Consider the following 21,752-nt stretch of genomic DNA (forward strand, 5'->3'; position numbering starts at 1 on the left):
AACTTATTTTTTCTTCATTACAACTGAAAGTGCCAGTGAACGTAACTGGTATTACACACAGAACAATCCTTGGGATTAAGAGTCTTTTATTTATACAATAAACTCCAGCTCTGTTCCTAATTAAAGCGATAACGAAAGGAGAAAGTGCATATACCATTTGAAACAAAATCAAACATGAGAAAAGGTAGTCAGTCAGTCTGTAAACCAAATTTTCACCAAGTCAGTCTGCCAAAAAGCTACCCAGCCAGTCAAACAAGTCAGTCAGGTAAAGTAGGTAGGCAGCCAGACTCAGGGTTAAGGCTGCAACAACTAATCAATTCAAATCAATTCATAAATGAGTTGGCAACGAATTTGATCATCGATTTTTGCCGGCAGTTATGAGCAGTCCCGTTTGGATCTATGTTTGTGTGTAATGTGTGGCTGCGTGCACACGGCAGTGTGGAAAGTGAGAGAGAGTTCAGTGCTAGTCTTCCACACTCAGGTTAAGTTGCTGAATCAACAACTTTATGAAGTGTCTAGATTTAGATTGTCTTTTGTGTTGTTAGCTCCAGTGTGCCTCCGTCAGAGGTGAGTAAATGAAGCCAGTTGTATTGTGTGTAGTCTTTGTTGATGAGATGATACTACTTAGCACGGAGCGCTAAGCTAGTTTGCGAGTGTCTTCAAGGGGAAATATGTCGCGTTCTGAAAATCACATAGTTTTTCTTCTATTATAATATAGTGTATGTAAAAATAACCTGTCACACTCCGTTAAATATTTTTGTACTTACTGAAGAATAGCTAATTTTACTTGCCCAGGCCTCAGGAGTTCTGAAGACACTCGGCCAATTCACCAACATGGCAAAACATTGTTTGATAGTAGCTTTTACGTCAAGGGCGAAAAGTGTATTTACACAGCAGAACATACAATCACCAAAGACTCATTTTTCTTCAGCGAATCAGACATTAAATCAAATGTTTTCATTTGCACGGAACATGGTTTTGAGGACTATTTATGTGCTGATGACGCGATGGCTGACAGTGAAGTTGAAGAAATCGACGTCAACATTCCGGAAAATTTCTTCTCATCTCCTAAAAACCCTCCTTCCGAGACAATGATTTAGTGCTGCAACGATTAATCGTGTAACTCGAGTAATTCGATTGGAAAAACGCTTCAGATCAAATTTTGCTCCTTCAACTATTCGTTTCATTAGAGTGGCATTGTAATGGTTTATTTTAAAAGTGTTTGCATTTAGCTCTATTGATTTAGGTGGATACACTGCCCTCTAGTGGCAACAGTGAATATGACATAACTCCTTTAACATGGCTGAATCCAGCTGATCCCTTTTTTTTGGTTTGAGCTAATGTTTTTTTATTTTTATTTTTTTATGTTTATTAAGTTTTAGAAAGAATCTTCAAACAAGGAAGTGTTTCAAATTTGGCACATTTGACATGGATTTCTAATAGGAAAATCTTACTTTATCTGGAACAGTTATGTGAATGGGGATACCGTAGCTGCCTGCCAGTCTAGCGTCAACACAGCCCATCTGGGGCCGGACTAGGCCTGCTATTCAAATGGGAAGTCGAGAAACCAACATAACCATTGGAGTCCTGATTCATGTCCATTTTCTAAGATGGCATCAAGGGATTTCGAAGCACATTGCGCTTTTCTAAATACTCCGTAAGGGGATAGTTACTTTTCTCGCAGACACCGTATAACGGTTTGCATTAGTCCAACACATTCATTATAGTATAGCATTTAACCATAGTTTAGGCAGACTTTACTCCATGCCCTTTGACACAGTAAAGTGGACCAGCTTATCAGCCCTCCCCTGATAAGCAAAGGAAAAGACGTCAGCATCTCTTCGGCGGGATCAGGACAGCCCCGCCCTAACAAGGCAACAAGTTGATAGCTCGGCGCCTTAGACGTAAAGACATACCTCAGTTGCCGTGGCAACCACGAAAGATGACACACGAACTTGACCGCCAAAACCTGCTACAGAAGGATTAACCCAAGACAACACCCAGGCACGCCTCCCGCCCGGCCCACTCCACTCCACCGCAGCTTTCAAAAGACTGAACATTTAGCTAACAACTGTCGCTCCTTGGGAACATTCTAATGTATCCGTTGTTTTGTGGACTCTGGATCCAGTATTGCCTCTCCGTTGTGTTTTGCCTTGTTTTTTCATCACTGTGGACGAATAAATGTTCAACAACCGTTCAAAATGGAATCAGTGCAAAGGGTTAACACCAGAGTGAACTTGCAGAGTTTGGCTTTCCAGCCAGTGACGCATACACACGATGACAAACTTTCTACATCAGGGCTCCTGCTCATGACGTCATTTCAGAAAACTGACGAGAACACCCGATCGCGACATTTGAATTTTCATTTGTAACTGACAACCCCTGACTGATAAATAAATGCCTATAAAAACACGTTGGCACTGTATTATTTCAAAACAGGTTTGGATTATGGAAGATTTCACTGTATATTTTTCATATCTGGATGTTAGTTTTGCTGTGAAATTTCTCCTTTAATAGTGGCCAGTCCATGCCACCCTGATGAATCCACCCGGAGGACGCGATTTACCAGAAAAGCTCGCTTGATGAAAGTGAAAGTATAATCACAGTATAGAGGAACAATTGTACGGTATTTGCCGGGGCGTGTCTTGCGGCTAACAACAGAGGGCTTGGATTTTGTTTTTAAGTTTTAACGGCTACGTCACATTTCTCTTATGATTCTTCTAAAGGCAGGCGAGATTGCAAAAGATGAACAAGATGGACAATATTTACGTGATGCTTTTGGCTGTGCAAATCCATAGCGTTGCGCCTGGTAAGTGAACTTTCTTAAGCGGCTCATACAAGCAAACTTTTACATTAATAGTACTGATGGCTATAACATCGAGTTTGACGTTTGTCCTACACCAAAGGTATCCAAACGTTTCACTCTGAGGGCAGCTTTCGGAAAAAAACAAGTATGACAACTTGAAATCTTTCCACTTTAATTTGTTAAACTCGACAATTTACTGTTTATCGTTATATCGTACAATATCTATATGTAATGTAATCAAATTTTTTAAATTTTTAGATATTGACTCAATGGCTGCCAGTGACTGCATTAGAAGTCTAATCCATTTTGACTGGGAGAAGAGCTCGCAGCTTTCCTTCGTTCCTTCCTGTGTGTCTTTGGCAGCCCTTTTAATTTTCGTCTAAAGTCTTTTGTGGAAAATACTTATAGGTCTTCGTCACATTTTAGTCATTATGTAATGTCTTCATCTAGTTTTAGTCAATGAATAAATAAAAGGTTTCCAACAATTTCAAATGAACATTGATAGATGAGCACATAATTGTAGAGTGCACAAGGACATCATGAAGACACTCTCAGCAGGAAAACAACATTATTTTTAACTCATTAAACTCAACTGAACGCAACGAACAGTATGTAAGTTTTCCAAGGGTTTAAGACAACACTCACCACGCTAAATGCTAACACGAACGCTATGCTAACACTACAAGTTACATTTAGTGTGTGATGATTATTCAGCACAGATCTTAAAGGCGAAAGCAACATGAAATATGTAGCCAAGATAAGAAAACAAAACTTATCAAGCAACACCTGAATAGGGTGACCACCTGTCCGGCTTTAGAACGAACACTCAGCCTTTTCAGTGATGAGTCTGGCGTCTAGCACAACCCATTAGCCGGCCGCTGTTTGTACGGCTTTTTAAAGGGAACCTCGGACTTAAGACTTGTAGGCTCTAATAAGCCACAACTGTTCTCTTTTACCAAGTTATTAGAAACATATTATTGCTATTGATTTTAAAACTTTTAGATTTAGTACATGTTTTGACCTAAAAAGGGCTTTTTTACGTGCGCAATGCAAGCTGGGGGTGATGACGTGGTTAGGCTGGACTGGGAGACTAGCTGTGCTGGCTAGCAAGTGAAGCTAGAATGACGATTGGCATGAGTTTGTCACATTCAACTGCTCGTCAGATTGTTTTGTTACAGAGCTGTGGGATGAGTTCCCAACGACTTGCCCCAATTCCAACTTATAAGCGGTGTCTTTAAACTGATCCTAGGCGGCTTGCTGCCATGTGACAGTTTGTATATCCATTCGTTGCTAGTTGCATCATTGCCTTGTTTTTTTCGTTTGTCTGCCTCTCACCGCGGTTTTACCCCAGTTTTTTTTTTTTTTTTAAAATACTGTTGTTCTGCCAAAATATCCTACACCGGCGAAACATCTACCAATGGCGAATTTGACATCCTATGTACGACTACTTTCAGCTTGTATTGTTTAGATGCATATGGGAAGAAAGTAAAAAAATGCCTTAAAAAATACTTAAACGTAATAATATCAAATAAGGTTGGTTTAAATACACTGTGTGACTAATGTGGTCAACAGAACCATAAAAAAGCACAATGCTTAAAAGCCATCAGAGGGAAACATGCCAAAAGTATTTTGAGGAAATGGAAAGGTTAAAAAAAATTAAAAAATAAAAATAAACGACAATAAAAACGAAAATAAGAAGTACTTGCTGCTTTTAACTGTGGCGCGCATGCGTGCGCAAGCGGACAGGGCCATTGGTAGTGTAGCATATTTTGGCAAAACATTTCAAAATAAGATTTGTTCTTGGGCACGTTGCAATTAGAAAACGTGGAACTGTAAACTAAATTGTCAAAACGTTTGACCTTAAATTGGTATTTTTTACTATTTAGTTACACAAATACGAACTGTAAACCATGCAAAACTTTATTGTTGATGAAAATACACCGCAAGTCTGATGTATTATTATTTTTTTGTAATATGTCCTCCATTTTGAAGTAGTCACCCTACACGTTTCACAAAAGGACCCCAGAGTGGACACAGGCTTACACAGGCCCTCCGACAGATAAGTAAACAATGTAGGTTAAGCAATTCCCCATTAGCTCCGTATTGCGTAGGCCATTGAGGTATGTTTTTATTATTTTTTGTAAGCAGGTGTGTCTTCATTGGTTGACTTTGTAGCATTGTTGTGTGATCTTTGTCATTATTGTATTTGTTTTTTGTGTGTTCATTTTTTGATGGTGAAAAATTTATAAATGTCAGCTGTATGACAAACTATGGTTTGGTCGGTGTTACCGCAGGGAAGTTATAGTCCTCTTTTATTGCACTTTAAAAGACGGACATTTGCCTTTCACTTTGTGTTAAGTTTCACATTTACCAGTTAGTTTCCTTTTTATAATCTGTGCTTCCCCTTGGTGGTCCTTTCCTTTACTGCGCGTTGAGCACTTTTCTGGCTGCAGTCATTTACGTTTTTCATGCACCGCTCCGGCCTTTGGGACTTAAGACATGTTTTGCCACCTTTTCGGCTTGACGTACTTGTTGGATGAGGAAATGGCTTGTGCCAGCATGTAAGGTCGGCTGTGAGCTAGAACTTTTGGCATAATACCTTGTCTTAAATGCCTACGACAAGCTTATCTCGAATGTGTTAATTCCTTTTGTCACCAAACCCAGTTTTCTACCAAATTGAACAAGGCTCGGATGCAAGCTTCTGCCTTTTTCCCCGACGAGCTGGCTCCGCTGATAAAAACATGTTCTGTTATGTATTCCAACCAGTCTTGGAGTGAAGTAGTCATCAACCTTCTTCAATACTTCAACATAACAGTCCTTTTTATGTTCCTCGTTATCAAACTCAAACGAACTGAATATTATTTCTGCTTCACTGCCCATGGACTTAATGAGTGAACAGACATGGACCTCTCCGTCCTCTTTGTTCAGCTTTGTTGCTGTCCTGAAACACAAAAATATGGTTTTCAACTCCAGCCATTCTCCAGGGCTCATGAATTTAAACCCTTCCGGTGGACTAAACTTCAACATTTTGCTCGTGTCCTTCCCTTAGCATCACTTCTGACACCATGTGATGTTTTAAACACTCTGGGTTCACCAGAACACAAACTATTTCTCGGAACACGCCACAGTAACATCAGCCATTTTCTCATCTATATTCCCGAAAATCTCTCACCTTTCGGCGAAATTCGCCGTTTTGAAGTCAAAAAGGGCGACCTACGTGAATTGCGTAGATCCCAGGAGAAATTCTTTTTGGGAGGAGGGGGTGGGGGGGTCGGGAGGTTTTATTTAATTATTATTATTATTATCATCATGTGATTAACTTAGTACGTAAACTGAGCACTTAAGAAATCGGTTCTTTAAAAAAGTGACACTTGGACAGTCAGCAAATCCTTCTAGATGCTTCGCTGACGAGAACCAATCATCGGCCCAAGCTGCGTTCCATTATTCCAAACGCGCGCACTCCTTACGTGAACATGGAGTGCTCGGAGAGCCTTTGGTTGCATTGCAAAGCTGCGAAAACAAAAAGCAGGCCTTATCCACACCGGGGCAGACCAGAGCGTAGCATACACACTTGCCTGTATTTGCCAGCAGACTGAATTTGGTGAGTAATGGTTTCAATCGTTTTCACATTTTGCGATATACAGTGCCTTGCAAAAGTATTTGGCCCCCTTGAACCTTGCAACCTTTCGCCACATTTCAGGCTTCAGATATAAAGATATAAAATTTTAATTTTTTGTCAAGAATCATCAACAAGTGGGACACAATCGTGAAGTGGAAGAAAATTTATTGGATAATTAAAACTTTTTTAACGAATAAAAAACTGAAAAGTGGGGCGTGCAATATTATTCGGCCCCCTTGCGTTAATACTTTGTAGTGCCACCTTTTGCTCCAATTACAGCTGCAAGTCACTTGGGGTATGTTTATATCAGTTTTGCACATCGAGAGACTGACATTCTTGCCCATTCTTCCTTGCAAAACAGCTCGAGCTCAGTGAGGTTGGATGGAGAGTGTTTGGGAACAGCAGTCTTCAGCTCTTTCCACAGATTCTCGATTGGATTCAGGTCCGGACTTTGACTTGGCCATTCTAACACCTGGATACATTTATTTTTGAACCATTCCATTGTAGATTTGGCTTTATGTTTTGGATCATTGTCCTGTTGGAAGATAAATCTCCGTCCCAGTCTCAGGTCTTGTGCAGATACCAACAGGTTTTCTTCCAGAATGTTCCTGTATTTGGCTACATCCATCTTCCCGTCAATTTTAACCATCTTCCCTGTCCCTGCTGAAGAAAAGCAGGCCCAAACCATGATGCTGCCACCACCATGTTTGACAGTGGGGATGGTGTGTTCAGGGTGATGAGCTGTGTTGCTTTTACGCCAAACATATCGTTTTGCATTGTGGCCAAAAAGTTCAATTTTGGTTTCATCTGACCAGAGCACCTTCTTCCACATGTTTGGTGTGTCTCCCAGGTGGCTTGTGGCAAACTTTAAACGAGACTTTTTATGGATATCTTTGAGAAATGGCTTTCTTCTTGCCACTCTTCCATGAAGGCCAGATTTGTGCAGTGTACGACTGATTGTTGTCCTATGGACAGACTCTCCCACCTCAGCTGTAGATCTCTGCAGTTCATCCAGAGTGATCATGGGCCTCTTGGCTGCATCTCTGATCAGTTTTCTCCTTGTTTGAGAAGAAAGTTTGGAAGGACGGCCGGATCTTGGTAGATTTGCAGTGGTCTGATGCTCCTTCCATTTCAATATGATGGCTTGCACAGTTCTCCTTGAGATGTTTAAAGCTTGGGAAATCTTTTTGTATCCAAATCCGGCTTTAAACTTCTCCACAACAGTATCTCGGACCTGCCTGGTGTGTTCCTTGGTTTTCATAATGCTCGCTGCACTTTAAACAGAACCCTGAGACTATCACAGAGCAGGTGCATTTATATGGAGACTTGATTACACACAGGTGGATTCTATTTATCATCATCGGTCATTTAGGACAACACTGGATCATTCAGAGATCCTCACTGAACTTCTGGAGTGAGTTTGCTGCACTGAAAGTAAAGGGGCCGAATAATATTGCATGCCCCACTTTTCAGTTTTTTATTTGTTAAAAATTATCCAATAAATGTTGTTCCACTTCACGATTGTGTCCCACTTGTTGTTGATTCTTGACAAAAAAATTAAATTTCATATCTTTATGATTGAAGCCTGAAATGTGGCGAAAGGTTGCAAGATTCAAGGGGGCCGAATACTTTTGCAAGGCACTGTAAGTACGTTAAAAAATCTTCCCTGCGCAATTCCGGTGATGCAACGGATTTGGTTTCCCCATTTGTATTATTATTCTAATGTTTCATTTTTTACACACCGCATAACTCTGGTCAAGTTTCCCCCCAACCTCGTAGAGGCCAAAATGTCTCCAGATGTCTGCTTTCAATGTCTTAGGCGCATCAATAATCTCTCTCGCTCCCTCTTTCTCCGCTTCAGCCATTGTTATGTTATGTCCTATCTCCAGGTTAGATATTGTGCCCGAACCCGAACGGGTCGGGTCTGGCCCACAATGTTAAGCATTCACAATCAGGTCGGGTCGGGTCAGGCTGCGCGTTGGACTAATAAATTATAAAAAAAAGGATAAAACCGAGAGCAGGCTCTCTGTATTGTGCATTTGCTTGTGCACAGCGCCGCCCACTTTTTCTTCTTCTCCCCCGCTGTGGCGCTTGGGATTCATTACGAAAGACACTTTTATTTATGCACACAAAGGCAACACAAATGTGATCCTTTTGAATCTTCTCCTCTGTGTGTCTGCAAAATCGCATGTTTTTTTTGTTTTTTTGTTTTTAATATTAAACTATCCCAGCTTTATTTTGTGTTGTTAATGCTTTTATAATGATCATAAAAATATGTAGACTATTTAAACATTAAGAAAACTTGCGTTTTTTTTCTGCCAACTGAGAATTCGTTAAGACACTTTTTATGCACACAAAGGCAACATGAATGTGATCCTTTTGAATCTTCTCCTCTGTGTGTCTGCAAAATCGCTTTTTTTTATATTAAACTTTCCCAGCATCATCTCGTTGTGTAAATGTTTTTATAATGATCATAAAAATATGTAGACTATTTAAACATTAAGAAAGCTTGCGTTTTTTTCCTGCCAACTGAGAATTCGTTAAGACACTTTTTTATGCACACAAAGGCAACACAAATGTTATCCTTTTGAATCTTCTCTGTGTGTCTGCAAAATTGCATTTTTTTTTTTTTTTATATTAAACTTTCCCAGCATTATCTCGTTGTGTAAATGTTTTTATAATGATCATAAAAATATGTAGACTATTGAAACATTAAGAAAACTTGTTTTTTTCTGCCAACTCGGAGAAATGAAAATAAATTGCTGCTGCTGCGTTTTTTTTTCTTCGCGTCACTCCAGGCCGGGTCGGGCTTCAATACCAGTGGGCCGTGTCGGGTCAGGCTGGATTTTTTAGGTCTAACCTCTACTATCTCTCTGCTCTCTCGATTGCAAAAAACTGATATTTCCTCATGTAGAAACAGATTGTTATGGCTGCTAAAATGCTGCTGCACTTCATTTTAATTCATTATTTTTTTTTGTTATGTGGTAGTTACCGATTGCATTTCTAAGTTGATTGCACATATATAGTGGGCTAGGCCTACATTTTACTTTTGTTCTACATTGCAATTTAGTTGATGTTTTGTTTGCAACTGAAATGATCCCTGGATTGATATTGCGATAAAGATGCTGCTGCACTACAATATTCTCTTTGTTGTTTTCTTTAATATTTACTTGAATATTTTTATTGATGGGTCGTTGTGACTAAAATACAGTGACTGTTATTACTGATTTTGCACAGGAGTTCAGATGTTGCACTGTGTGAAAGGCTGTTATATTGTGTGTATAAAAAAAAAAAAAAAAAATCTCTGGTCTCATTCAAAGCACCAATTAAATGCTGTGATCTGTTTTTAAAAAAAAAAAATATATATCTGAAAGTATTTTCATTTGACTTCAACCAGGAGTGACACAAGAGCCAATAAAAAGTTGTTTAATGTCTGACCGCTTGTGTTTCCTCATGATTCACGAAAAATATGCTTTGCTTTAGAATTTTATTGCATCCTAGGCTTTAAGGCATCCCGATGCATTGCCGAATCGAACCGAATCGAATCGTGACCCTCTGAATTGCATCGAATCGTGGCCCTCCGAATCGTAATTGAATCGAATCGTGAGGGCAGTGCCGATGCACACCTCTAGTGGACACGACACTGAGCAATGCAGTAGAGAACACACTTGATACACAAATCAAACTTCTGGTTTTACAGCGCCAACATCAAAACAAAAGCATACGATTCTGTATGAACAGTACAATGAGCTACAAAGTTGCGATTTGCAATCCGAAAAATGCGGTACATGATTTTTAGACATTTAGTAAACTAATGTCATTTTTTTCTTTCAGTCATTCACTCGCTCGAGTATATAGCCACTGTGTCGTCTCAAATTCCAAATTGCCTAGAGTACTGGGAAGCGGGTTATGTGGACGGCATCCAAATTGAGCACTACGACAGTTATAGCAGGAAAGCGAGACCCAAACAGGATTAGATGAGCAAAATGACAAGCAAGGATCCACACTACTGGGAGACACAGACGCAGAACAGCATCGGTAACGAGCTGGCGTTCAAAGACAGCCTAAAAAATCTTCAAGGGCGCTTCAACCAAACTGGAGGTTTGTTGCATTTTAGTACATTTCACCTTTTTGAGCAGACATTGGCTAATCTGTTGAGACACATGACGTGCCTTTCTCTCAGGTGTTCACATGATCCAATGGATCATTGGCTGCCAGTGGGACGATGAGACGGGCGAAGTTGATGGCTGGGAACAATACGCTAGCTGCTGTCACTCAACACAAGTGGGACCAAATGGACGACAATTCTCGGTTCAGGAAGCATTACATGACTGAGGTTTGTCCCGCCTACTTGAAGAAGCACATGAGCAATGGGAGGGAATTCCTCTATAGCTGTCCCGACTAGTCGACATAGTCGACGTCATCGATGACGTAAATCCGTCGACGAGCACAACATCCCGTCGACGGTTAATGAAGGGTTAAAAAAATATATGCGTGGAAAGTTCAGAATGTCGGACGCTTTGGATGCAACCGGGGAAAGCGGCACAAAGCCAAAAAAGCGCACCAGTGTGTCCAAAACATTGACTTATTTCAAAGAAACAAAGGAGGGTACACTCTTGTGTCCTGTCTCTTTAATGCCAAGCTTGGCTGCACGTCGGCCGTGAATAAACACCTACAGCGCCGTCACCCAGTTTGTAAGTCCATCTAACTAACTAACGACATGTTTTATTGAAGTTGCTGAGCCTATCACGATATGCAGTGAGTCCATTTATCGCACGTCAAATAAAAATGAGGGCGTTAATTTTCACGGCTGCCTTTTATCGCTGCGCAGGTGCGTGCGTCCATACATTGGTGCTTGCGTGCTGATGGCATGAGACTCCAGTTCCTTTCTCTTATCAACACGCTGTAGAATTAAAGTTCAGACATACGAAATAAGAAAACAAATCTATATTAAACATTGTAACGTTAGCACTGCTAAACTGAGGTGCATGGGGGGGGAAAGCAACTTACTTTAGCCTGCTATAAAACACTGGCAGTCGTCTCGTGAAAGCAAACTAAAAGGTTAAAAGGTGACACTTCAAACATGAAAAATCGCTGGTTAACAGCATTTGCAAACGAAAAAAATGACAAAAAAAATTCATTACTGACACTACATCTACATGCAATGACAAAAAGTGCTTTTTTGCGGAGTGTAAAGCTGAAGTTAGCAGTTTAGCGAACGTACTTCCGGTCAACATTTCAAAATAAAAGCATGTCATGTTTGTCATATAAATAGCGATTTCTGGAGTTAATCCCATATACTTCAGAATTCAGATTCTACACTAAGAATACCTCTAAAATGACACCCTTTATGAAAAATCTGATTGGCAATGAATAATTATTATAATTATTATAATACTATTATATATAGTACTATACTATAATATTAATGCTAGGTGTTTTTTTAAGAATTGTTTTGAATCATGTTGGAAAGGCGAAGTCAGTGTTCTGAATCTGTTTACATTACATTCTTTTGCACTAGTTAATTCTATCAGCATTTGAACTCATTGTTTATTTGTGATTTATTATTGTTATTTATGTGTTTATTTCTACTTTAATAAATAATTTAAGTGTTCCAATATGTTTTTGTGAATTGATAAGCGTCGACAAAAATTTCATTGCTAAATTAGTTTAAAAATAATTAATTAATTAATTAATTATTAGATTAGTCGACTAATCGTAAAAATAGTCGGCTGACTAATCGGGAGAAAATTTGTCGTTTGGGACAGCCCTAAATTCCTCTTGAGAAGAGGTACAATCTCTCACATATGGAGAGTAAGATGCATAATGTTGCCATGAGCCAATAGGGATGGCCATTTTATGTTAGTGCCATTCGATTAGTTTTTACAGTCAATGGAAATAACTAGAAATGGCTCATTTTCAAACAGCTTGCTTTTCATAAATGTCAGAGATGCAGTAAATTAACTGCGTACTTAATAGCCATGGTTGTTTGAAAACCCACCAAGGTTTTGCTGATGACTTTCGTGGAGAAATTTGGTCACCTAAAGTTAACTACTAATGAGCCCGCTGCTTTAAAATGACCACTGGTTAACAACTCTGTCTTTTTGCACCTAGCTATAAGTGGCAAATGAAAAAACTTGAAAATATATACTGTACATTTAGATAATGTTTCACTTGCCTTTCAAAATGAACGTGCTTCAATAAGTGCATGTGACACCATAAAAAAAATCTTAAATAGCATCATTATGTGATTTAAAATAATATTTTGAGAGGATTCGACTATATACAACAATTTGGCAAAGTGCAGTTGACAAGAATGGAGTCTTTCAATCTGCCGTTTAGCTCCTCCTGTCATTATAGCACTCTGGCGCCGCGATCTGAGTGATGACGTCAGCATAGTAGCAATTTCAGCGGATTTAGAATTCAGCCCAATGGAAAAGAAAGATTTATACGAGAAAAAGGCGACAGAGGAGCAAAATATCATAATTGTTTTTATCTCTCTACATCAATATTTTTACAGGATATTCTTTGTATCTAAGTATTTTTCCCCAAATGCTAAATAAATTGTATGGTCATAACATATAACAGTCTTGTGCTAAGTGGAATATGAAATATTAAAAAGGCATTTATTCAGTACGACAGGGCTAGATTACTGCATAAAGGTCAAAAATGCCTTTAAAACTTTAAAAAACTTTTTAACCCCCCCGAGCTTCCAAGTCTCTTCCTCACCTTTCGAACACGAAAAATCACACAAAAGAATCACACAAAACTACCCTGACTCATGTCACACATTGTGGCTGGGGTGATTGTCTTCACCGATTGGCCATTCCCTGGCAGCGAGCAAGTTTCGGCTCGTTGTTCCCTTGCTGTGGCCCCAGCTCGTCGCCAGGGACACAGCAGGGGCATGAACACCGAAAATGGCATATTATCGGTGGACAAACCGGCCGAAAATGTTGTAGCGCGTAGCTGCCCGAGCCCAAGCCGAGGATAGCACTCGCTCGGCGGGCACGCGAAGAGGGCAAGCGAGAGTGGAAGTCTCGACACAATCGAGAACCGGAGAAGAGAGCGCGTGGCTGCCCGAGCAAGACCGCGGTTGCTTTCATCGGCAGGCGACCATGCTATGCGACAAGCTGCCGGTCGTCGGCCTACGGAGGCGGCCACTCCCTTCTTCTCGGAGAACAGGGATCATGCTCACCCACAAAATGCAAGCAACCTCCTAATTAAACGTGTGCCACGATCCCAGTATTTGACATAACATAAAACACGTAGCTTACTCACTTCCTCGTCCATCCAATGGTCCCTAGATTGTCGGACTTCTTTGACCCATTTTTCGCTGTGAACAAGATCCTTTGGGCTTACACCACTCTCCCTAGTGTAGCAAACAGAAACCTGCAGCACATTGGGCTGGCGTGACACAAAAAAATAAAAAAATTAACCTGCAAAATCAGCTGTCCTTTTGCATACAATAGTATGGCTGTATAGTGAAGACGCTCTAACCCGTTAACGTCACATCAGCCTTCTTCCTCAGTCCGAGACCGTGGAATTAAAGTCTCTCATTTTCATAGCGCGGGATTCAAAAATTTGAATAAAGTATATGAATCGCTTCAGCACACATCCAAGTGGTGTATTTTATCCAGGAGCATAAAATACAGCGTGTAATATGAAGTAAACATGTTTTTTGTGTCACAGACACTTTAAAAAAAAAAAAAAAAAAAAAAAAAAAAAAAAGGATATTGGCCTTAAATATTGGCTTTAGACATCAGCAATTGGCTGAATTTTTGTAAAACCCCATATCGGTCAACCTTTCACTAGTGACGGGATCTGTCGTTCACTTGAGTAAACGAATCCATTCCGGTTCGTTCAGTAAAAAGATTCGTTCAAACGAATCGTTCAACGAATCGTTCGCCCCCCTCATCTCCCTCCCCGCCCAAATGAATCGTTCGGTTAGTGAACGGGAAGTGACGTTGCCGAACGAATCACCAAAGACCGCTTCGCAGTATAACTGAACGGGAAGTGACATTGCTTGGTCCCTCCCTCTCTTGCACATTGACCACTCGTCGTAGTTTCAGAAATGAGTGACAGGCGATATCATTCTGCTTTCACAGACAGCCTCGTCTCCCTCCCTCATGATGGACGGATTGACATAATTTGTCAAATCAACCGACACCCTCTGACACGAAAAAAAAAAAAAAAAAAAAAAAAAAAAAACGGAAAAAATTTACATGTATATACAGTTTCATTGCAAATCAGTATTATGGTTATCATACTAAATATTCTTTTTTTTTTCTGTGCACATATGAGGTAAATATCGCTGCCATGAAGCCTCCATTAGTGACAGTTCTCTGCCCGCTTCACTGCCGTCACGCGACCGCAGCTCAGCTTTTGCTTGCCTCGTAGCTACGCGTGTTTTAAATTACTGTAAATTTGATAGTATATAGTCATAGGTGCAGTCCCGAGTCTATTAAGAAAAGTAGAACACTAAACCATGCTCGCTAGATTTGTGTGGTGTTTTTGTCTGTTTGAGCAGCATTTGATAGGCTCCACGTTAACAAATATGTGACAAAGTCATTTCCTTTCATTTTATGACTCGTACACCGCATAGTCATTACTGGAAAGTCAAGTTAGCAGCAAGCTAGGTCAGGAACCGGAGGACCGAATCACTGAACGGGAAGTGACAAAACTCAGTCTTTCCCCCCTGCCTGCACGGTGGCTGCTTATTGGCCACACATGGAAATGAGTGACAGACGCCTTGATTCTGTTTCCGCTCCCTCCCCTGCCCGCGATGAAGCTGGCGTCTGATTGGTCGTGTGCGATGTCAGAAGACGCTGCCGCTTGCTCAACGCCCTCCCACGCAGCGAACAAGCGCCACCAACTTCATAGAACGAATCAGTGCAGATGGTGATTAGTTCGGTCTCGTTCACCCAAACAATTCGTTCAAAAAGAACGAATCGTTCGCGACCGATACAACGCTACCTTTCACACATACTAGATAGTCCCCTTGATGGCACTCTGTCTCTCTCACACGCGACAGCGCTTCCACATGTGTCCCTGCTGCAGAAGACATCCCAGTTGCCAGTGACCTGCCACGCCACAGGTTTCTATCCCAGAAATGCCTTCCTTTTTTGGAGAAAGGACGGCAAGGAGCTCTATGAGGACGTGGAAATGGGCGAGACCCTCCCCAACCACGATGGAACCTTCCAGACCACCGCCCACCTCAAAGCGGTTGAACCCCACGCTCACTTCGAATGCGTCTTCCAGCTGTCCAGCGGCCGGGACGACATCATTGTCACGCTGGACTCAGAGTACGTCCTGAGCAACGAGTGAATCTGAGGTGAGCTGCATGCTTCTGTACGTGTCAAACGTCTGTATGACATTAAGTCTTCTGCTTTTTGAAGAGAAAGAGTTGAGAGAGATGGCAGTGGCTGCCGCCATACCATTGGCGGTCCTAATTTTGGTTGTCGCCCTCGTCTTCCTTATCGTCAAACGTAAACGAGGTGAGGGACGTTTCCTCTGTCAACAATTTTGGTGCTACTGGTCACTGAGTCTTTGCTTTTCTTCTTTCATTGCAGCCAAGTATGTTCCAGCTCTTAAGGAAAAACACTTTCCTTGGACTCACACTAAACAAAGTCAAGGTCACATCACTAAAATATTGGAGCCCCCTTCTCTGGGGACCGCCCAGGAGGAGTGAGAATCTCTGGCTACCTCCCAATGCGTTTAGCGATACAAAGTTCACGATAATGACGATCTCACAATATGGCGATATTACAGTTATCGATACGCAGGTCATTCTAACATACAACTAGAACATGCAATTTCGAGAGAAAATGCATTGCAATGCTTTGCTCCCTCTCCCATGGGTTATTTCCTTTGAATTTTGAGTCCATTCGTTTCATGCATTTTGTGGCATTTTATTTTAGGGACACTTTTAACTCATTGGCTGCCACTGACGGCACTAGACTATTCTAACACTAATCTATTTTGAGTGGGAGGGGCGAATGAACTGAAAAATCAGCCAGGTCACTTCCAGTTGATATTGTGTTATATTTTTCCACCTACTGGAAATGAATGAGGACGTTTTCGTCAAATTTTGGTGAAACTATAGCCTTGCAAGCAAGCTAGTACTTCTTGATTCATTCTGTCTAACTACTTCCCCGTTCATCTAATGTTGGAGCCAATCAGAAGAAATAGGTGGGAGCTAAAGACCTGACCACGAAGTAACAATCTGCTTGAATACAATGTTGTAGTGCAAAGCAGTTTTAATAGATAGGTCAGAAATACACTTAATTTCCTTATCAAAAAAAAAAAAAAAAAAAAAAAAAAAAAGAACAAAGAACGTCACAAAAAGCTTTTATAGACGTGAGCGATGTTTTTATACTTCTGTGAACCAAGACATCATACTGTCGCTAAATGCGGATTAAAACAGGGATGTCCTGATTGGGATTTTTGATTTCCGATTCAATTTTTCCGATCTTAACTCTCTGCTTGAATGCCATGGCGGAATGCAAAGCGGTTCTTGTAGATAAGTCACTTTCCCAAGTTTTTTGTAAAACACATTTCATTTCCCCGTGAAAAGAGGAGCAAAGAACATCACAAAAAAAAATTGGGACGAAAAATGACATTTTCGCGAGTGTGACAGGAATAGCAGTCATATATAAAAGCAGCCGTATATATATTTTTTGAAGGTTCCTCCCATGAAAAAAACATCTTGATTGGATTTTTTTCTAGATTGATATGTGGAATATATTTCTAGCGTATACATGGAACAACCAATCTGGCGTGCCAGGTTAGTGCAACCATACATTTTTGCCAAAATTGATTTCTTGAATATTTTCATGTGTTTATTATGTGAATCGGGTATGAAAAATGTAGGAAGAGATACATTTTGAAAATTTGAATTTTAAATGTTTTTGCCATTGGAAATGAATCCGTTTTTTTTTTTTTGGTTGTTGTTTTATCGAAAAACACGCATTTTTGCCGCAACCATAAATGTTAAGGGCGAGATCAAAACATAGCTTACGCTGCATGAATTTTTGGAACATTACAAAGTTGGAATGGTAAGAATCGGTAAAGGGGGCGCTGTGTAGCTGCAATCCAAGATGGTAACTTAGATTTGTCTCTCTGGAATACCCGGCACAAAATAGACTTTAAAATCCACATTCACGTCCGTAACCCACAGCGAAATATGATTAAAACAAGCACAGGCTAAGACAAGCAGAAACTAAACTTACGACTGTTTGGACTCCGGTAGGGCGCAGAGGGAAGCCGTTCAACATTGGCTTATACACAGGAGATGTTACCGGACTGGCTAAAGTTGGATGCGAATCAAGCATTCACCCTCGAGACAGCTCACTTAACCTTGCCCCCCCGACTGGGCCAAAATAGAGCGTTCATTATTTGATTCCTGAAACATGAAGATCGAGCGCTAGTTTTCAGCTTGGCCAAAGAACACGAGAGCATTCCTGATGGGGACATTCTCTTCTTTATAGACAATCTCTCTGCCAAGACTGTAATGCAACAAAACAGCTTTAAAGAGTACCACGGACTTTAAGACTTGTAGGCTCTATTAATCAACAATTGTTCAATATGGATTTAGGGCAAACAGTTCAACATCACTAGCATTAATAGAATCAGTTGAGGAGATCACTAACGCTATTGATAAAAAATTACACTCAGTTGGAATATTCATTGATCTTAAGAAAGCATTTGACACCATTAATCAAGACATTTTAATCAATAAACTTGAAAAGTATGGGATCAGGGGAGTGGCACTACACTGGGTGAAGAGTTATTTAAGTAACAGAAAACAAATTGTGAAGTTGGGTGACTACTCATCATCATGCTCGGACATTGCTTGTGGTGTCCCCCAGGGTTCAGTGTTAGGTCCAAAACTGTTTATTCTTTATATAAATGATATATGCAAAGTTTCAAGAATACTAAAATTAGTTTTATTTGCAGATGACACAAGTATCTTTTGTTCTGGGGGGGATTTACATGAGCTCCTGGGTAGGGTTTCTGATGAAATTTGTAAATTAAAAACATGGTTTGACAGAAACAAATTATCATTAAACTTAAGTAAAACAAAATTCATGTTATTTAGCAGATACAATAAAAACAGTGAAGTACAAGTACAGATAGATGGGGTAATTATTGAAAGGGTCTATGAAAACAAGTTTCTTGGGGTAGTTATTGATGAGAAGATTAACTGGAAAGCTCATATTAAACATATACAAAGTAAATTATCAAGAAGCATTTCAGTCCTGGGTAAAGCAAAACACAGTCTTGACCATAAATCACTCCACATACTTTACTGTTTTTTAATCCTGCCATATTTACACTACTGTGCAGAAGTCTTGGGTAATACTTATAAATGTACAATAAATTCACTATCCATTTTACAAAAAGAGCCATAAGAATAGTAAATAACGCTGGTTATAGGGATCATACAAATACATTATTTTTAAATTCCGGAACATTAAAATTCATGGACTTGGTTCATTTTCAAACTGCTCAGCTAATGTATAGGGCTTCACACAGGTCACTTCCTGGCAATATACAGAAATTATTTTTTAACAGAGAAAGACAATACAGTTTGAGGGGGGAGCTTCACTTACAGCATCAGAGGGTACGAACTACACTAAAAAGTTTTTGTGTGTCAGTTTGTGGAGTGAAGCTGTGGAATAAACTAGATGAGGGGCTCAAGCAATGTCCAAGCATGACCCAGTTTAGGAAGTGGTACAAGCACATGGTTTTCACTGGGTACAGGGAAGAGGAAGGGGTTAAAATATAGGGGGTATTCACATATATGTTATTGGCTAAATCCTGTTTATCTTGCATCTTATGTATATGGTTATTTAGTTTATTTCATTGTTAATATGAGGACTAGTTACATAGGGCGGACATATATAATTAAGGAATAGAAATGGGGGGTAGATTTTAATAAGCAAATGCTTCATCCTACTCCTTTTTGGACACAATGAATAAATTCTGATCTTGTTTAGTATTATCATTATTAGGGCTGTCCCAAACGACAAATTTTCTCCCGATTAGTCAGCCGACTATTTTTACGATTAGTCGACTAATCTAATAATTAATTAATTATTTATTTATTTTTAAACTAATTTAGCAATGAAATTTTTGTCGACGCTTATCAATTCACAAAAACATGTTGGAACACTTAAATTATTTATTTAAGTACAAATAAACACATAAATAACAATAATAAATCACAAATAAACAATGAGTTCAAATGCTGTTAGAATTAACTAGTGCAAAAGAATGTAAACAGATTCAGAACACTGACTTCGCCTTTCCAACATGATTCAAAACAATTCTTAAAAAAACACCTAGCATTAATATTATAGTATAGTACTATATATAATAGTATTATAATAATTATAATAATTATTCATTGCCAATCAGATTTTTCATAAAGGGTGCCATTTTAAAGGTATTCTTAGTGTAGAATCTGAATTCTGAAGTATATGGGATTAACTCCAGAAATCGCTATTTATATGACGAACATGACATGCTTTTATTTTGAAATGTTGACCGGAAGTACGTTCGCTAAACCGCTAACTTCAGCTTTACACTCCGCAAAAAAAGCACTTTTTGTCATTGCATGTAGATGTAGTGTCAGTAATGGATTTTTTGGGTCATTTTTTTCGTTTGCAAATGCTGTTAACCAGCGATTTTTCATGTTTGAAGTGTCACCTTTTAACCTTTTAGTTTGCTTTCACGAGACTACTGCCAGTGTTTTATAGCAGGCTAAAGTAAGTTGCTTTCCCCCCCATTCACCTCAGTTTAGCAGTGCTAACGTTACAGTGTTTAATATAGATTTGTTTTCTTATTTCGTATGTCTGAACTTTAATTCTACAGCGTGTTGATAAGAGAAAGGAACTGGAGTCTCATGCCATCAGCACGCACGCACCAATGTATGGACGCACGCACGCACCTGCGCAGCGATAAAAGGCAGCCGTGAAAATTAACGTCCTCATTTTTATTTGACGTGCGATAAATGGACTCACTGCATATCGAGATAGGCTCAGCAACTTCAATAAAACATGTCGTTAGTTAGTTAGATGGACTTACAAACTGGGTGACGGCGCTTTAGGTGTTTATTCACGGCCGACGTGCAGCCAAGCTTGGCATTGAAGAGACAGGACACAAGAGTGTACCCTCCTTTGTTTCTTTGAAATAAGTCAATGTTTTGGACACTCTGGTGCGCTTTTTTGGCTTTGTGCCGCTTTCCCCGGTTGCATCCAAAGCGTCCGACATTCTGAACTTTCCACGCATATATTTTTTTAACCCTTCATTAACCGTCGACGGGATGTTGTGCTCGTCGACGGATTTACGTCATCGATGACGTCGACTATGTCGACTAGTCGGGACAGCTCTAATCATTATTATTATCGTCTTAACTATTGTTTCTGTTATCTCGAGAATATCATTGGTTCTGTCTGAAAAAAAAAAAAATCATTTTGTTTTTCGTTTTTTTTTTGTCTATTATTTTTATTTTTTTTCTCATGTCCAAATAAAGCATTCATTCATTCATTCTCTTTTACAAATTGAGTTTAATACATTCATTCGTTTTGCTTGTTGCTTATCCGTCCCGAGCACTTATTTACTCTGTATTCATGTTGCAAATGTATGTTTATGCATATGTATGTTTATGATGTAAATTGTTTATTTAGCCCCTTTGGGTTACATTCAGCTTTTACGCTGAATGTAAAAGCGTGCTTATTCACCGCCACAAAACCTTAGGGGCAACATCTGACAAGGGCGCAAAATCTGAGAACACCGGCAGGACGATCATCAATCTGGACAGCGCTTTTACATGATAATGATTAGGAGTGGGAACCTCTTGGTACCTCATGATACGATACGATTTGCGATACAAAGCTCACGATAACGATGATCTGACAATATGGCGATGCAACGATTATCGATACATTGGTCAGGAAATCATTCTAGGATATTCTAAAAAAAAACTAATAAACAGAAAAACAAGCTTCTACTGTGAATTGGAGTGAGTTTATTAATAGTAGACATCCAATCCGTTTAAAGTGGGAGGGATGGCAGCGAATGAACGAATGTTTGATTGAACATCTATGGCAGCCAATGCCAGGCGATGAGGTAATTTTGGGCCATTTAAGGTCATTTACCTGTTGATGTTCAGTTACTTCCTGTTGATTTAGGGGGTATTTTATGGGTCACTTCGGGTTTATTTTGAATTACAGAACAGGAAGTGACCTGGGAATCACCCAAATGAATAGACCCTACCCACCGACGTCACAAAACCACGTGCTCGCTGTATGGTTCCGCCCACTT

At 39.8% G+C, this 21,752-nt stretch overlaps 1 protein-coding gene and 1 pseudogene across 4 annotated transcripts in view; one reads left to right on the top strand and one right to left on the bottom strand.

Annotated features, from left to right (window-relative positions):
- Positions 1-21,752, bottom strand: part of LOC130910414 (trichohyalin-like) — a 68,044-nt gene that overhangs the window by 25,265 nt on the left and 21,027 nt on the right. The window contains exon 1 of one of the 4 annotated variants that reach the window (XM_057827692.1): positions 17,654-17,712. The exons of the other annotated variants lie outside the window; for them this stretch is intronic. Coding sequence (XP_057683675.1) covers positions 17,654-17,698 — 45 coding nt within the window. The 5' untranslated portion in view covers positions 17,699-17,712. Of the gene's footprint in view, positions 1-17,653; positions 17,713-21,752 lie in introns of those variants that run through there. 4 annotated transcript variants of the gene reach the window in all.
- Positions 2,659-21,736, top strand: LOC130910415 (class I histocompatibility antigen, F10 alpha chain-like; annotated as a pseudogene).

This window comes from Corythoichthys intestinalis, chromosome 22 (assembly GCF_030265065.1).
Source record: "Corythoichthys intestinalis isolate RoL2023-P3 chromosome 22, ASM3026506v1, whole genome shotgun sequence".
Lineage (NCBI taxonomy): Eukaryota > Metazoa > Chordata > Actinopteri > Syngnathiformes > Syngnathidae > Corythoichthys > Corythoichthys intestinalis.